Source organism: Salvia splendens, chromosome 18 (genome assembly GCF_004379255.2).
Source record: "Salvia splendens isolate huo1 chromosome 18, SspV2, whole genome shotgun sequence".
In the NCBI taxonomy this organism is placed as follows: domain Eukaryota; kingdom Viridiplantae; phylum Streptophyta; class Magnoliopsida; order Lamiales; family Lamiaceae; genus Salvia; species Salvia splendens.
In genome coordinates, this window is record NC_056049.1 from 1,264,201 (window position 1) to 1,280,658 (window position 16,458).

The 16,458-nt window shown below is 33.1% G+C and overlaps 4 protein-coding genes across 4 annotated transcripts; 1 reads left to right on the forward strand and 3 right to left on the reverse strand.

Moving 5' to 3' along the window:
* Positions 1-145: 145 nt before the first annotated feature.
* Positions 146-3,685, forward strand: LOC121776081 (mitochondrial inner membrane protease subunit 1-like). Its single transcript, XM_042173210.1, has 5 exons — positions 146-346; positions 429-653; positions 1,737-1,847; positions 2,941-3,018; positions 3,356-3,685. Exons 1-4 carry the CDS (start codon positions 206-208, stop codon positions 2,977-2,979), a joined length of 516 nt encoding a protein of 171 aa, XP_042029144.1. The 5' UTR covers positions 146-205; the 3' UTR covers positions 2,980-3,018; positions 3,356-3,685.
* A 591-nt stretch (positions 3,686-4,276) lies between these two features.
* Positions 4,277-7,305, reverse strand: LOC121777610 (cytochrome P450 CYP72A219-like). Its single transcript, XM_042174918.1, has 5 exons — positions 6,943-7,305; positions 6,336-6,553; positions 6,011-6,270; positions 5,260-5,626; positions 4,277-4,889 (listed from the first exon to the last, which is right to left on the reverse strand). Exons 1-5 carry the CDS (start codon positions 7,211-7,213, stop codon positions 4,473-4,475), a joined length of 1,533 nt encoding a protein of 510 aa, XP_042030852.1. The 5' UTR covers positions 7,214-7,305; the 3' UTR covers positions 4,277-4,472.
* A 907-nt stretch (positions 7,306-8,212) lies between these two features.
* Positions 8,213-10,951, reverse strand: LOC121777826 (acyl-acyl carrier protein thioesterase ATL3, chloroplastic-like). Its single transcript, XM_042175180.1, has 5 exons — positions 10,764-10,951; positions 10,576-10,676; positions 9,750-9,841; positions 9,027-9,122; positions 8,213-8,437 (listed from the first exon to the last, which is right to left on the reverse strand). Exons 1-5 carry the CDS (start codon positions 10,949-10,951, stop codon positions 8,318-8,320), a joined length of 597 nt encoding a protein of 198 aa, XP_042031114.1. The 3' UTR covers positions 8,213-8,317.
* A 1,576-nt stretch (positions 10,952-12,527) lies between these two features.
* LOC121776564 (acyl-acyl carrier protein thioesterase TE3, chloroplastic-like) lies at positions 12,528-15,395 on the reverse strand. Its single transcript, XM_042173754.1, has 5 exons — positions 15,252-15,395; positions 14,991-15,091; positions 14,626-14,717; positions 14,061-14,156; positions 12,528-12,784 (listed from the first exon to the last, which is right to left on the reverse strand). Exons 1-5 carry the CDS (start codon positions 15,326-15,328, stop codon positions 12,659-12,661), a joined length of 492 nt encoding a protein of 163 aa, XP_042029688.1. The 5' UTR covers positions 15,329-15,395; the 3' UTR covers positions 12,528-12,658.
* Positions 15,396-16,458: the final 1,063 nt, after the last annotated feature.

A 16,458-nucleotide genomic window follows, 5' to 3' on the forward strand; every position in this document is an offset into this window, starting at 1 on the left:
TTTTTTTTCTTTATAATTAAAACAAAAATGGTAAAATAAGTATCAATATACTTATATAAATGATTATTTTTCGTATGTTATATGACTATTTTATATGTATATTTATTACGTCACAAACTGAAAACCAGTTTTCCATAAAACGCCGCACACGTATATATAAATACATCCGAGCTTGGGCGCCATTAATGGCCGCAAATTTGAGACGATGAGAGCTCCAAAACTGCTGCAACAATACGCTCTACAATGGAAGTCAGCTGCTAAGGATGTGTTGAGCCACTCCGTTCTCTTCGCTCAATTTATTTCCCTTTTGCACATCACCAATACTTACATTTGCTCTTCAACCCTAGTAAGCTTTTCTGATTCGATTCATGGTCGATAATCGCTCTCTCATTGAATTCCCGCCGTCTAATTGGTTCGATTTTGTGAAGGTTTATGGCCCTAGCATGCTGCCGACGTTGAATTTCACGGGCGATGTTTTACTGGTTGATAAGCTGTCGCCCTTGCTGGGGAAGGTGGGAAACGGTGACGTCGTTCTGGTTCGATCGCCGGAAAATCCTAGGAAGAGCATAACTAAGCGAATTGTCGGCGTTGAGGGGGATACAGTCACCTTCTTGGCGGATTCCGGCCGCGGTGATCAGTCTAATTCGGTGGTGGTATGTATGAGATAATGGCCAACATTTTTTATAGTTTGAGAATTATCGGTTTCTGAATATCTTTGGATTTTTATTACGTTTTTTTAACACTCCATATCATGTTAGCTTTGGTTCTATGCTTGGAGTGTGTGTGTGTGTGTGTGTGTCTTGAGATAGTGTCTTTTCGGAGGGGAGGAGATTTTTTTGCTCAGATAGAATTGAATATTCTTGTACTATGATTTTGTTGTGCTAGACCTTTGGGGAATGTGAGGACTGAAGAAATTTGATGGATTTCTTTCAGGCATTTCAGTGAGCTTTGTTCTTTAATCTGGTTGGATGCATTTTTGAATCCTGCTTTAAATAGACTTAAAAATGAATTTTAGTTAAAGCTACACTCTGATGAATGGTTTTGTTAAGCATATCATGCGCACTGACTTCTAAGGTGTAGTGTATCAACCAAGTGTTTGTTCTTCAATGTTACATGTATGGTAATAGTGGCTTTGCTGAAATTAGAGGCTGTAAGTGCTTTATGAATAGCATCTTCTTCCTTGAGATTCTTGTCTTCGTGGTTCTGGAGCATAGTCTGTCGTTGGTTAAGAGGAATGCGCCATGAATCATGGGTTTATAATGTTCTTACCATTTTTCATGAGATGAGCATGACTTTTGTGTCTGTCCAATAACAAGTGTCGCAAATTTAATAGACTTTGTATATAGCGTTCCTTGTTCAGTGGAAAACATTAGATCTTCTCACATCTGTTCCTTGTTCAAGTTAAAGGAACTGTTTTTCTCGCATGGGTGAATGCAAGAGGAAAAATATCTGGATTTATGAAAATAAGGCGTTTTGGTTTTACAATAATGTTGGTGGATATATTGATATGTATAAAAAATTGAAAATTTTCCGAAAGTTGAACATTATTGTGGACAATATGTACTACTACAAGCTAGCTGCTATTGATATTTACATAACTATATTGAAATATATACTAAAATTCTGGTGGAAATATCCTCACCCCTGAAGGAACTGTACATGTTGAACTTCTTTTGATGGATAATAATGCTGCAGTATCAAGGAATATTGATATATACAATGTTTGTGAATGACAGGTACCAAAAGGTCATGTGTGGATTCAAGGAGATAATATCTATGCATCAAATGACTCACGACACTTTGGTCCCGTTCCTTATGGGCTGGTTTATGGGAAAGTCTTTTGTAGAGTAAGCCTTGCTGCCACATTCTTGATTAAATATCTGTATAATTAACTGTTCAATACTTTCACTTTTTAGTGCTCTTGAAAGCTTCATGCTTGCTTACCTTATGGCTTCGGTCAATACCCATTTCCCAGCACTTGACACTGTTTACCCATATGAGTTAGTTTGTGTCTTTGTGATTTGCACTGTTCTAATTTTGTTAATTCGGTAAATCTAGAAACAGTAGAGGATAGCGGTGTGCCTATTGGTGTTATTGGCTTGTGGTGGTGTGCTCAATTAAAAACTATGAAGAAAGATGCACAACATCATGTAGGATGTGATGAGATATTAATATATACTCCCTCTGTCCCACTCAAGATGTCCAAGTGGCATGGGATTTTAGGAGTAGTAGTTGTGAGTAAGTAGAGAGAAAAAGGTTGTTGAATATTTTAATAAGGAGAGAGGAGAGAGTGATTTATTTCCAAGTATAGAAAGTGGACATCTTGAGTGGGACAAACTAAAAAGGAAAGGTGGACATCTTAAGTGGGACGGAGGGAGTAAGTCTTTACCTTAAAAAGCAAACTGAACTGCCCAGATTGAGGTGTTTTAGCCATTGCAGACCTAACGTATGCTGGCTCGTATGAACTGACCTCGTCGCATGCTTCATTGGGCTGGATGACTTTGATCTTGGCCCTTGGGTTGTAGCAACTAGCAAGCCAAACTTTGCATTAGTTTTACCTATCAACTACATTTTGATTGTTAAACTTGATTGTGTAAATTTTATAAATATCATATAAAAGGACATTTATTTGCTCTCTAAATTTATAATACTGTGACCTTTTAAGTGTCGCTTATTCGTATTGCGTAGCTTCCTCTTTATTCTTCTATCTGCTATGTTTGCGACAACTGATAAGTGTACGTAGGCTTGGCTCCTTCTCAGATTAGAGTACTTAGTGTTAAATTTTCAGAGTTTAGTTTATTTTATTTCTTTAGTTTCCTATACTTGGTTTCAGTTTATAGTTCACTCAGAGTATGTTTGGTTCAGCTCCGTATTTGTAGAGCTGTATCATTTCTTATTTTGTACAATACGTTCTTTATCATGTTGTTTTTTGGTATGCAGGTATGGCCACCTGAAGATTTTGGACGTTTGCCACAATAGATCTATGAGAATTGTTATGTAGTTATGGGTATGCCACCGGTGAGTAACCTGATTATTTGATTCTGTCACCCATCCGAACCTGGATTTGCATCTATCTGGTTGACCTAGACTTGGGGTTAAAATGTATTGCAGTTTACATGATTTTAATTCATCGCTGTGAATATTTGTTCCAAAATTTCAGAATAAGCTGAAAGGAGAAGAGTTGGTTGAATTTGTTTCTTCATAACTTTGTTACCTGTGTATGTATGTGTGTGTTTAATTTCCCACTTTTGAGACTACTCTACATGTTGCAAGTGTATATTTGAGCACTAGTTGTGTGATATTGGTAACTATACATGTAACTAAATCGACGAAATATCCATTGCTTCCTTGCTAGATACCTGCAACCGATTCTGGACAAAGAAGCTGCAGTCTAAGCTTCATCGACAGAAGGGACAACGTGGTCTGTCCTCAACTTCTCCAGTTCCGATTTTCAGTTTTCGAACCAATCAATACATGCTTGCATTTTGTAGCCAGCCGAGCCTCTAAACATGTCTCGAAATTGCCCATGATGTTACACCTGCTGATTAGTGAGGTAGTACATTGTTTTCATACTCTATAATTCATTACTGTTTCACTTATTTTGGTTATGATTTTAAGTTAGTGTGTCTAACACATGAATCTTGGTACTACTTTTGCATTCATGATATAATTGAAAATTTTGACCTGTTTGAGTTTGCATGGATACATTTCTTCTTTAATAGGTTAAAAATGTGAATGATATTATAATTATGAAAACTTCAAATCCATGTTTTTTTTAATTATATGACATATTTTACTATTATCTTCTCACGTCCCTAAAAAAATTAGGTGGAACTTGGACATTGCGAAAGGCTCCATGTGTATTCATTGGATCTTTGGAATTAGCTATGGCCATTTCGTTGAATCCATAGCTTGCAATTTTAATTTGTTCATGATAATTTTTCTTTTGAGAATCACTTATTTAATGGTAATGAATTAATTAGTTAATAAAATAGTTGTATTATTTGAAGCTAGACTTCATGATGACACATTGATTGGAGGTGGCAATCAAATGAAGTAGAGAAAGTAGGTTCACTTTCTAGAGAGAGACAAGCCGACAGCCAAAAAGTTATAAGAGTTGCATGTCATTACTTTTACTAAACAATGGGGTAATTGTCCAACAATGGCCTTTAAATAAACCATAGGGCCAGAGATAATCCAAGTATAATAGTAGTATAACTTTATCATCATATTTTTAAACATGGTTCAGATCCTAATATAATCTTGGAGATGCAGGTTAGAGCTCACAAGCAAACAAATTTTATTAGTATTTTTTATTTTATAAAAATTGTTAAATACCAATTTTGTGTGTACATTTTTATGCATAAACCCCTATAATAAAATCAAATCAAATGATAGTTTTGTAAAAACCTCAAACTCGATATTTAAGAAATGCAACTTCCACCAATGATTTTTTTTCCTGCGTCCACCCTCTACTTTAGCTTACGTAGAAGCAAAGGCACGCCGTGCTGGGGCTGGAGGGTGATGATCGAGAACGGCGTATGCAAATACGAGGGCGATAGCTCGAACGAGAATCTCTGCAGCATCATTGCCACGGCTATCTTGGCCTCGATCATGCCCAAGTTCTGCCCTATGCACACACGAGGCCCGCCGCTGAAGGGCATGAACCCCGATTGCCCTCTCATTCCACTCTCGAATCTCTCCGGTTTGAACTCGCTCACATCATCGCCCCATATCTTCGGATCATGATGCATCGCCCCTATTAGCAGCATCAAGTCCACGCCGACCGGCACCGTCATGTCCCCCAATTTCACCGTCTCCGTCGGCGCCCGAGCTAGCAGTGGCACCGAGGGGTACATCCTTAATACCTCGTTCAGAATCATCGTCACCTGCAAAATAAAAATTACTTAGTATTTTGATCGTTTATATATTACTCTTAAGTAACATTTCATCAGTCCTATTATGAGTAGCCTGTTATTTTTAGGCACGTAGATTAAGAAAAAAATACTACAATATGGAGGCAATTTGGTATTGAATTTTTTGGCAGTAAGACAAAATTGAAATGTTAGATTAATTTTTTGCATTTACCATACTTTTATTATAAAATAAAATCGAATATTTACCCTTAATTTAATAAAAATAATAATGTACTAGTACTGTTTTATGGAGACCAGACCCTTTAGTCTTGGACCCTGGTGAGATTTTGGCTCACAAAGCCCGAAGACCGGGGCTGGTCGAGGGAGGGAGATGCGATCTTACGACTTTAAGGCGACTGAGACCGTCGTAAGATGGGTGTCTCTCACCGAACACTTGAAGAACCTCCTCTCTCGCTCTAGCTTGCCATTCCTGATGCTTACTGAGCATCACCAATGTCCACACCACTACTAGCGAGCTTGTCTCCGAGCCTGCGAAGTAGAAGAGCTTGCATTCTTCGATCACTTCTTCGATGCTCAGGCCGTGAGCTTCTCTATTCGATTCCATCAATGTACCTAAGAGATCTCCTTCCCTGCCAACTGCCCTTTCACTCTCCATTGCTTTCTCTCTTTGCTTGATGATGCCCTTCAGCACTGATCGGATTTCCTCCGACATTGCTTTTGTTCTTCTGTTGGCTTTGGTCGGAACAAACCTAGATGTTCAGAGGCTTATGAGATCTTCAAAATTGTTTATGTCAAAATAAAATTTTAAACAAATTTTCTTCGTCCCTATAAATAGTTTATAATTTTTTGGTCGTTCCAATAAAATTAGCTCACTTCTATTTTTAAATATTTCACAATGCATTACCTATATACACCATCTTAATTAAGAAATATACCAACAAGCAAATATAACTAAATACTAGTGCTAATTAATATGATTCTCACTCTTAACTGATGTTAATTAAACTATTTTTCTCTCTCATACTTTATCATTTGCGTATTAAAACTCGTGACGTTCCCTATAAGGATTTTTTTTGGGTGACAAATTTAATTTCCGAAGCTCAATTATCCAAACACTTTGACGCTATAGTTACCTCCAACCGGGGATGAACATGAACTGAATGACCTCCAAAACGAGCTTCACCAACTCCTTTTGGAGCTCAAATATTCTCCTCCCTTTCTTATGGGAACTCCCGAACGCCACCCTCGAGATCACGTCGCCCGATAAATCCTCAATAAAGGGCCACACGTCGATCTCCACCGCCGAATCACCTCCGCCACCATCACTACCCACCAAAGCCTCCCATTTCCCAATCATGTCCAAACAACTCAAACCGATCACCGGCACCATACTCTGCACCAATGGCAACAATGAATCTTACAAAATACTTAAAAAACAAACAAAGATTTTATGTTTACCTTTAATTTGTCCATGTGAAAAGCTGGATTGATAATTTTCCTATGTTTCGCCCATTTCTGGCCCTCAAGATACAGCAGCCCTCCGGCCACCGTCTGCCCGATTGGATCGGGTAGCGGCTTCTGGAAAATATCCGGCCTCGCAAGAATCTCTCTCATGAGCTGCGGATCACTGATAATCAACCTCGGCGACGGTCCAAACCATATGAAACAATTCTCTCCTGTTGCATATATACGGTTAATTATCGTGAAAACAATTCACTTTTAATCAATAAAATTACTATACTCCCATCAAATTAATCGTGCTATAGATATGAAATTTTTCGCTACCAACGAAGATTCGAACTCATGTGATGCTTAATTTGATCCAATTCTTACCTATTGCATACATGATTATCGCAAACACACCGCAACGAATCTATAAAGTTACTGTATTTTACGTGAAATTAACTGTACTAAAAAAATACTAACAAAAATTTCCTCCTCGAGATTCAAACTCATGTGATGCATACATCTTATTAAATGATGAACTATCAAAGCCAGGAAGAATCAAAGTAGAATCTCTCTCTCTCTCTTTCTCACACACACACACACACACAAGAAATCTTACCGTATTTGCTAATGATTTGGTGAAAATAAGGAAACATATGCGGCGCAAGATCGTCGGAGAGTTGGATGGGTTTGAACTGTTCTTGTTTGATCACTGAGATGAGATCCTTCATGTCTCCGAGAAGAAGCCGGTACGAATTACCTTTAAGCCCCTGGTGCGTCAGCAGCTTCTGCAGCCTTCTCGGCCTCAGCCAGACCCAATTCAGTAATTTCACTCCCCATGCTATCACTGCAGCAAGCAGGATTGTGCACAAGATTGGGCTCAAGTTCATTTTTTTTTTGATGTATTGTTTTGCTTGAAAATTTGAGAGATAGTAGTAATATTTAAAGAAGTACTAGTACTTAATACAGATGTAGAGATAATATAGAAATAATATTTTGATTTGTGAAGTAGAGATATGCATATATTGTGCATGTGCAAGTTGTGGATTTGGACAAAATGTAGAGATGAGAGAGAGAGACAGGTCGACAAAAATTTCAACATCTGCGAAGAAAACGGAGCGTTGTTTCGTGTCTGGGATTAATAATCTTGTTTGTCTCTTGTTGGGTTTCCCATTTTCAAATTTTATACTACTGTGGATAGAAAACTAAGGAATAATAGTAATACTACTTAAGACACACACATATGGACAATTATGATACATGGAGTGTTAAATTAGCAGCATTCGTAAAAGGCGAAAGTGTTTGGTAAACGGGGATATACCGAGCACTTTTCAAGCACAAATATTGCTCGGTAATTGCTTCATCAGGGAGTTTCCGATAAAACAATATTTTTTCTTCTTAGGGTTGGGATCCTCTGCTGTGCAATGTAGCACCACAACTTCTGTTATTATTTACATATGAATAAAAAATAAAATATATTCGAAATAACAGGGGTTGCTGTGCTACACTGCACAACTCTCCACCTAGTTGATCATCACTTTTATTGTTAGACGATCGTCACAGACAAGAAAGTGCTTGTGAAAGCAAATCACTCAGCATTAATTATACTCTTGAGATACATTAACCCAACCACGAACATCAAAATGATGCACCACAACTGATTGTTCATATAGATTTCTGGCAAGAGTGGTCTTACCAACGCCTCCCATTCCAACAATTGGGAGTATTCTCCGACAATCATCTCCGATGAGCTCATCCAGAAGTTGCACCACGTATAATGACTATGAATCTATGATTTATTTTTTGTCTGTTTAACTTTCAAAATAAAGTTTCATAAAATCTCGTAACCAATAAAGATTTATTACATTATTGTTGTACGTGCTGACACACATAAAAAAAAGTCTTCAACGCCAAAGCACGACACAAAAATACAATATCCAATATAGCAAGAACAATACAAATACAATAATCCAAGTTTATTAAAAATTCGAGCATCATTTGTTTGTGTGTGTTAGTAGGAATTTGTTGAATTGGGAGATCATCGAAGGTGTGATTCGTGTTGGACGTAGCCTCTCGTCTAGTAGAACCAATGTGGCCGTACCCCATGCAATCGGCTGCACCAAATGATGTCAAAATCGAAACTAATGTAATCAAATCAAATACTCCATTACGTGACCACAAAATAAAGCTATTTTATTTTTTTTGTATGAACTAAAACATGACCATTGTGAGACAATTGTAAAAAAATTGAAAGTCAAGATTTAATATTTTAGTTTCAAAAGTGTGTGATTGACTAGAACTCTAGATTCTAGAAGTCAACAACATAGATACTACTCCACGATATACAATTTTACCTAGATATATCAATTTATTTATTATTTTCATATTGTACCATGGAGTATTTTTTTTAATAATTACTAACTAGCGTTCTAAATCAGACTGGACCTATTGGTTCGATTATGAAGCCATAGATTCGTTGTTTCGCTTGCTAGTATTGTTTTAAAAAGTTGTTACTAATGCTAAACACTTTCTTCACTCACAATAAATTAATAACTTTTTATTAAAATTTCTCGTACTCTTCAAATTCTATTTTAAGTGATAGAGAGAATATATTAAGACCACGCAGGCACACATATACTACGAAAAAAAGTAGTTAAAGTAATTAATTTCGTAGCATTAAAATGAGAAAAAAAAATCACTAACCTTATGATCTGGTAGCCTGGAGACTTGGTCCTCAAAAAAGAATCGAGTAGTTGAATAATCATATAACCTCACTTTTAGCAAGTATCTATCTTTCCTCTGTATATAAAAACAAGCGAAAAGATAAATATACATAAATTGTACATATACATAATATCCTTAAATTTTTAAATTAAGTGAATTTAATTAAAAACCAGTTTTGTTATTTATTGTATTATATGTAGAAATAAAAAAAGAAGTGATATAGAAATTTTATGTCAAACCGTAACATGATTTCGAGCTTGATTCGAATTAATTATACAATTTTTAGTAAGAAAATATTTTTTTTTTGCTTAAATATACAAATATTAAGTTAAATTTTCAATTTTTTTTCGAAATGTTGCAAAATGATTTTGAAATTTATTTTAAAGCAATTAATATTTATAAAACGATTTTCAGTGTAAAATGTTAAAAAAAAGTTTGATTATATACGTACAATTATATACATTTATGACTACCCTTTTTTTAAAATTGTTGTTTATTTTCAATCATATCATGATCTATATTATAGGGTAATAAGTTTGAAATAATGTTTTGTCGATGTTTAGCTGAAAACTAGTTCGGATATTTTATAATGCATTGGTGTTAAAAATAGTTAATTTTGAATATAACAATCATTAATATTACAAATTTTTAATGAAAATTAAAAAAAACATTAACATAGAAAATGTTGAGATAAATTCATACCTTCAAAGGTGAGATATATTTGATTGTGGCATCGGACACTGCTAACTTTGTATCAGCATCAAAACCGATCTCATGAAGGAGTTTGTATGTAGCTGTTCAATCACAATATCATAATTAAATAATTATTCAGTAACTATGAGAAATAATTGATTTGGCAAGACCTAGAATTACTTTAATTTAAGTATAGTAGTATATTCATTAGACATCTATTAATCCATTATAAGTTAAAGATAGATATTGTTGTAATATTAGAATCTAATCCATTTGATCAAAAACCATAATGAAATATTATTATTATATTTGAAACTTTGAAACTTATCATTTTATTGTCAATCTTTAATAATTATTAATCAAAATTCACAAAATTCCGTCCTGATATCAATTAGAGATAAGAGGAGTGGTCCATGAGAATTATAAGTGGTTTTAATTTTCTTTAGACACTGATGTTTAATAGTTGGAGTTATTTTTTAGTTTCAATTGCCAACACACTTTCTCAAACCGGTCAAGGTAATCATTGTAGGGGTTAGACTTTTTTCTAACCAATTAGATCACTATCCCAAATTTAAAGCTCATATATGTTGTTGGGTCAGTTAATTTGGTCCACAGTCGACGACCCGCTCTGATACCATAATAAAAAAATTCATGAAATTCTATCCGAAAACCAATAGGTGATAGGAGGAGTGACCTATGAGACTTAATTATTTTTAGATAACTTTTTCTAAAAATAAAATAATAAATAATATTTCTAACACGCAATTTAAATTCATGGATCAAACCAATTTCTACCCAATGGAATAAAGACCAATTATATTTGTTGCAATCTTACCATATTCACAAAGATTGGAATAGATAGCATTATTCACCACTCTAAATTGATCCAATTCATACTCTCGAACTTCTTGTTCTAGTTCGAAAAACCAACTCATCCTGTCAACAAATTTTTGTGACAAATCCTATAGTACTTGACATTTAAATTAAAAAAAAATTCAATCCAATATTATTAAAATCAAGTACCCTTTGCCACCTCCGGTTAATGTATTACTCACAGCAACTGCAGTGCTCCTCGCCGTCAGCGGCCGCCGCTGCAAAAGCCGATCGCAGCTCCTAACGAGAGGCGGCAGCTGCTCGGCATGCCGTCTCGGAACGATCGGGAAGCTAAACGCCGATTGTGTGGTGATGTGAGTTAAAGAATTGTGCAACATTCTTTCAACTAGATAAAAATTGCACCACAATGGAAGATGTATATATATAACATACACCTAACATTCCTTAATTAATTATTTTGCACAAAATAATAGAAATGTATTTTAATTGGAGATGGGTCCCAGAGGAAAAACGCTCTCGGCCCAATTACTTGGGCATTAATTTTTTTTAATTTTGCTATTTAAAATTTGGTAATTTTAGTTTTTATAATTAAGATTTAATATTTTCGTAACGCCATATTAAGCCGAATAGTAAATAATAAAGAAATAAAATAAAATGTTAATAGTATTAAGTAACTTTGCATGTATACAAAAAATGATGATAAGACTACACTCTATGTATATGTCGAGGCATAATATACTTATATAAAAAGTATTATCTTAAAAATTATTTTTGTATACATTAAAAAATATTATTTCTTGCTATTTATTTAGTTATTTTGAATCTACATATTATAAAAAGTGATTATCTAGTCAATTCCAATGAATAAGGAGTACTACTAAAACTGAAGCTTATGAGACCTATAATCTATATGCCTAATTATGGTATAACCAACCCTAATATAATAAATTATCACCTAAAATTTAAAAATTGAATGTAAATAAATAGTTGTAATGCCTAACTGAATATTAGTGAATAATAAAGAATTATTATACAACTAAACTAAAGCAATAGGATTTATATTGAAAAAAACAGATAAAAATTAAAATAAAATTAAAACCGAAAAAGGTACCAAAAATTGCAAATTTAATCGTAAAAACACTGATAGTTTCATATTATTAATTGTATATTGGATATATATACGTTACAAAGTAGTTGTTGACAAATAGCATAATAATAAAAGGTAGTACAAATTGAAAGAGAAGCTAATTAAGGAAACATTTTATCATTTGGGCTAGCCCTCATCGACCAAGAAAATAACTATAAAATATAATTAATTTATTACAAGTAACAGTTTAGTGAATTCCTAAGTATTTAATTCCAGCATGATATATTGGACCTTCAAGAATATAGCTCTTTAATTTAATTTGCTTAGGGATTAGGGTTTGGTGGGGTTGTACCTACAAAGAGGAAAGCTTGTATGAATGTGGTAAAAGACATTATTCACCATTTTGGATGTAATTAATGAAGAATTTTTAATGTTGTTACTTGTTAGCTCCAATAGTAGATATAAGTATAAGCAAATGCACTTATGATGAAATTAAATAATGAGATATTAGGAAATTTTTAGTTCCCAAGGATGCTTGAGATCTAGCTACTGCTGTTAAGTTTAAGTTTTCCTTTTATTCAATTTCATTTATTGTATTTTAGTTTTACTTTTTAATTATAATTAGATTGAGTATATATATCCAGGTAGAATTTATATTTATTTCAGCATTTGGTTTAATTTTAGCTAGTAAGTATTAGTAGTTGATTATTTTCAAAATTTAATTTTTTAACCATTTGACAATATTCTGTCTCAACCATTGAATAAACCCTAGTGTAATTTTGAGGGATAATTTAACTAAGCCCAATAGCTAAAAGTGACACTGTTCATTCGGGCCAGAATAGCTTTTGAAGGCCCATTGGGCCTTGGAAGTGATGATCAAATGTACAAAACACATTGAATTGGAAGGTACTAATGCTATGAACAAAACAGGTCCAATTTATTACATATATTTATTATTACACTTTAACACATAGTATAATCATACATAAACAATGATTTACAGCAAATGTTGCTTATCACTTTTGTTTAATTCATCGATTCTTGATTTGACGAATGGAGGAAGACGAAGTGGGTGTGAACTTTTGTCAAGAAAAACCGCGGTAGCTTTATTCTCCAAAATAAGCTACACAAAAAATAAGGGGTTAAAAATAAAATTGTTTTAAAATTGATATAATTTTATATCACAAATTTCAATTGCTAATCATGGCAAAGAATAAGTTTGTGTAACTAATATAAAAGTGTGCACCAAATTTTATGCTTATCTCTTTGAGGAAATTAAGTACTCCGTTCATTCCATAGTAATAGAGTCATTTTGCCATTTTGGTACGTTCCATAGTAAAAATCAACACATTGAGAAATATGATTCATAAATACGGAGTACTCCTTCCGTTTCACCATAGTTGAGGCGAAACTTTTCGGTACGGAGTTTAAGAAATGGATGTTGAGTGTGTTGAATAAATAGATAAAATAAGTAAGAGAGAGAAAAATGTGAAGAGAATAAAGTAGAGAGAAAAAAGTAAGAGAGAGTAAGGTAAGAAAGAGAAAATAATTACTATATATGGAAATGACTCAACTATGAAGAAACTTCCCGAAATGGAAAAATGACTCAACTATGAAGAAACGGATGGAGTATATGATTACTTACTATTTGGTTGAAAATATCAAGAAAAGTTGTTAAGATTCTGAAGTTATAGGACTCCATTCGTCCCACGTACTTGACTCATTTTTTCTCATTTATTTTGGAAAAATAATAATAAATAGTTAAAGTGAAGATAAATTAAAATAAAAGAAAGAATAATGCAGAAGAGAGTCTTCTCGTTAGTATTCTCTCTCTTACTTTACTCTATTTTCACTTTAACTATTTATTACATATATATATTTTTCAAAACGAGTGCAAACAAGAAGTGATTCAAGTAACGTGGGACATATGGAGTATTATTTAAGTTTTAGATGAGTTAGAGAGAGAATATTTGGATTAAACTACTAATTGAGATAATAATAACAATAACAATATAAAAATATCCATAGTTTTAAAAGTCAAATTAAAATTTGCTTTATAAATTATTACGAACTGAAAAAAAATAAAAAAATAAATATATTATAGTTATTATTATTATAATAATTATAATGTGAACCATAAGTTAAAAAATTAATTAAAATCTTTAAATAAATTATTAATTGATATCACAATAATAATTACTCATATTAATATTATTGGCTGTACCTAAACGGGCCAACTCCTTTTGGGTTTTTTCATATTTTAAAATTATTAAGCTATGTTGATTATCTAAACCCATTCTCCATTTGGTAATATGTTCATGTACAATTTGTTGGAGAAAATAATCAAACTTTGACACCAAAACATTAAAATCATGTTGAATAAATATATATGAACAAACCTCTTTATTTGGTAGTCTGAAAATGAAGTTTTCAAAATACAATCGAGCAGGAGAGCATTCATATATTCTCCCTTTGATCAAGAACCTGTCCCTCTTCTGTAATCACAACTTAAAATTCAAAGCATGAAAACACAACACTTAAATTTCCCCATGAATTTTCCTTTCAAGGTTTCTATTTGATCAAGGATTTGGGGTGTTTTACGCTCTCTCAGGCTTTCTATCAAACAGGTGGCAGGTTCGTTCCGTAATCTGACCTCCGTTGAGAGGACTTTTCAGTCAAAATCACACACTAATTATTTTTCATTTCTAAATTCTAATAATCATTTCGTTAATTTTATTAAACCAAAGATTATTTACGTTACAAATAGTCCACATAAATTGGTGATTAACCATAGGATTCTAAATAAACTAATGGAAAAAACTCTAAATAGTTTCAATTGATAATTAAGAGCTAGAAAGGATTAATTTTATTTCTTGTAAACCATGAATTATCAGTACATTTTGATATTCATAAACTTCAAAATTAATGACTAAATACTAGTATAATTAAATAAATATTTCATACCCTTAAAGGAGAAATGAATTTGTATGACGACTCAAGGAGTGTTGGTAATGTTTCATCACTGAATCCAATCATGTAGAAGACTTGGAACATACCTATTCAATCACCAAATAATTAATAATAGAATCATCCTTTCACAAGATCATGCTTCTTTTTTCTTTCGGAATAGAGTTGGAAATTAATAGCCTCGATTAATTTATAGTCTGATTAGTCAGCAATTCGATTAGGATTGACCGAAAGTCCGCTAGACTGACCTGATTGACATCTCTCTACTGTCGCGTATTTGGGAGTTTGTATGATTTGCAAATAATATTATGAAAAGTAATATGCTACATATACAAGAAATGATTGATTTGGAGTAGGCTTACTAGTCTCACAGTAATTGGCATAAACAGCATTATTCACAATTCCAAATTGATCCAACTCATACTCTCGAACTTGTAGTTCAATGGCATGGAACCTGACCATCCTAAATATTGCGAGAGTATGTATTAGTACATTTCTTGAGGAAGGTAACTCCAGAGTCCGAATAGCATGAAAAACAATTTTTTTAAATTTTTTCTCGGAATACAATTTATTTAATTCTAAATATAGCAACTTTATATGTTCTGTGTAATGTTCTTACTTACCCTTTTCCACCCTTGGAGCTATTACAAGCAAGACGGCGACATCTCCTCGACGGGGGTGGCAGCCGGTGTGGAAGCATATGGGATGCGACGACGGCGGGGAAGCTAAGTGGGGTTTGTGTGGTAGTGATACGAGTAAAAGTGTGGTGTGACATCTTATTTTATTTGAACAAGATTCATATCAGAATAGCATGATCTTAAATAGGGGATTTCTATTTCATTTTGAGGATAAAATCGATTATACAAAGTACTACATTGTATATCCAAATATATTCTATAAAAGTTGAATTTACTTTTTTAAAATTCACACTCAAATTTTTATTGCAAACAGATAGAGAGTACTATATATATTAGGGTCTAGGAGTATATATTAAATCTTCTAATTAAAAGATATTAGTTGACTTTCCTTAATTAAAATTTTACCACTTCTTGCATCACAGCTCTAATTTTTTCTTCATTTTAATTGGCTGGTTTCATTAATATTTTTCTTTACTAGTAACTTTTTAACGAATCGCTTAGTTTTTGGGTTTTCCTTGTTTTATTTGCAATTTACTGGGTTTGGTTATTATGGGGAGATATGAATTGTTTCGCGAGTAACATATTATGGGCCACTTCTAAATCTTATTGGGTTTCATTTTATTTTCTTTGTTTTTATTTTTGATTTTTAGGATTGACTATTCTTACTTTTTCGAGGCTATCCTTTTGTGTCTCTTTTTCTTCATAGATTTCTATATCTCTTGGGTACATTGTATATTTAATTATAAGGTACTACTGTGACGTAAATAATCTCATATTTATTGAGTTGTTACGTGCAGCATTATAATTTAAATAATTAATTGTCCTGTTTCCATTTTTTTTAAATTAGAAAACTGAAAGCGCTGAATTGGTTTTAATTATTACCGCAGTCCTATCTACACATGTCTACTTTTTATAGGATTAAAGAAATAATTTTAATTTTTTTTTCTAGGTTTTATTTTTAATTATAGGCTTGACTTTTCAAACTGTAATTTAAGCTTGACTTCCTCTCATTTTGGCTTTATTATCCTTCATAATTATTCTAGACTTCATAGTATACAATAGTATTTTTTTTAATTTTTTTTATTTTTTTAGAGGATCAACGATGGTTCCCCATCTACCCCGAGATGACTCGGACCCCTGACCTATATGTTAGAGGTGAAGCGTCTTACCACCGAGCTGCGCTTCGTTGTCT

Coding starts and splice junctions, on each gene's coding strand:
- LOC121776081 (XM_042173210.1), top strand. CDS start 206: ATGAGAGCTCCAAAACTGCTGCAACAATACGCTCTACAATGGAAGTCA. Junction 347..428: donor ACATTTGCTCTTCAACCCTA/GTAAGCTTTTCT, acceptor GATTTTGTGAAG/GTTTATGGCCCTAGCATGCT. Junction 1,848..2,940: donor ATGGGAAAGTCTTTTGTAGA/GTAAGCCTTGCT, acceptor TTTGGTATGCAG/GTATGGCCACCTGAAGATTT.
- LOC121777610 (XM_042174918.1), bottom strand. CDS start 7,213: ATGAACTTGAGCCCAATCTTGTGCACAATCCTGCTTGCTGCAGTGATA. Junction 6,554..6,942: donor CCAAATCATTAGCAAATACG/GTAAGATTTCTT, acceptor TATATGCAACAG/GAGAGAATTGTTTCATATGG. Junction 6,271..6,335: donor TTCACATGGACAAATTAAAG/GTAAACATAAAA, acceptor CCATTGGTGCAG/AGTATGGTGCCGGTGATCGG.
- LOC121777826 (XM_042175180.1), bottom strand. CDS start 10,951: ATGTTGCACAATTCTTTAACTCACATCACCACACAATCGGCGTTTAGC. Junction 10,677..10,763: donor TTAACCGGAGGTGGCAAAGG/GTACTTGATTTT, acceptor ATTTGTTGACAG/GATGAGTTGGTTTTTCGAAC. Junction 9,842..10,575: donor TTCCAATCTTTGTGAATATG/GTAAGATTGCAA, acceptor GTGATTGAACAG/CTACATACAAACTCCTTCAT.
- LOC121776564 (XM_042173754.1), bottom strand. CDS start 15,328: ATGCTTCCACACCGGCTGCCACCCCCGTCGAGGAGATGTCGCCGTCTT. Junction 15,092..15,251: donor AGCTCCAAGGGTGGAAAAGG/GTAAGTAAGAAC, acceptor CGCAATATTTAG/GATGGTCAGGTTCCATGCCA. Junction 12,785..14,060: donor TCAGACTACCAAATAAAGAG/GTTTGTTCATAT, acceptor TTTTTTGTGTAG/CTTATTTTGGAGAATAAAGC.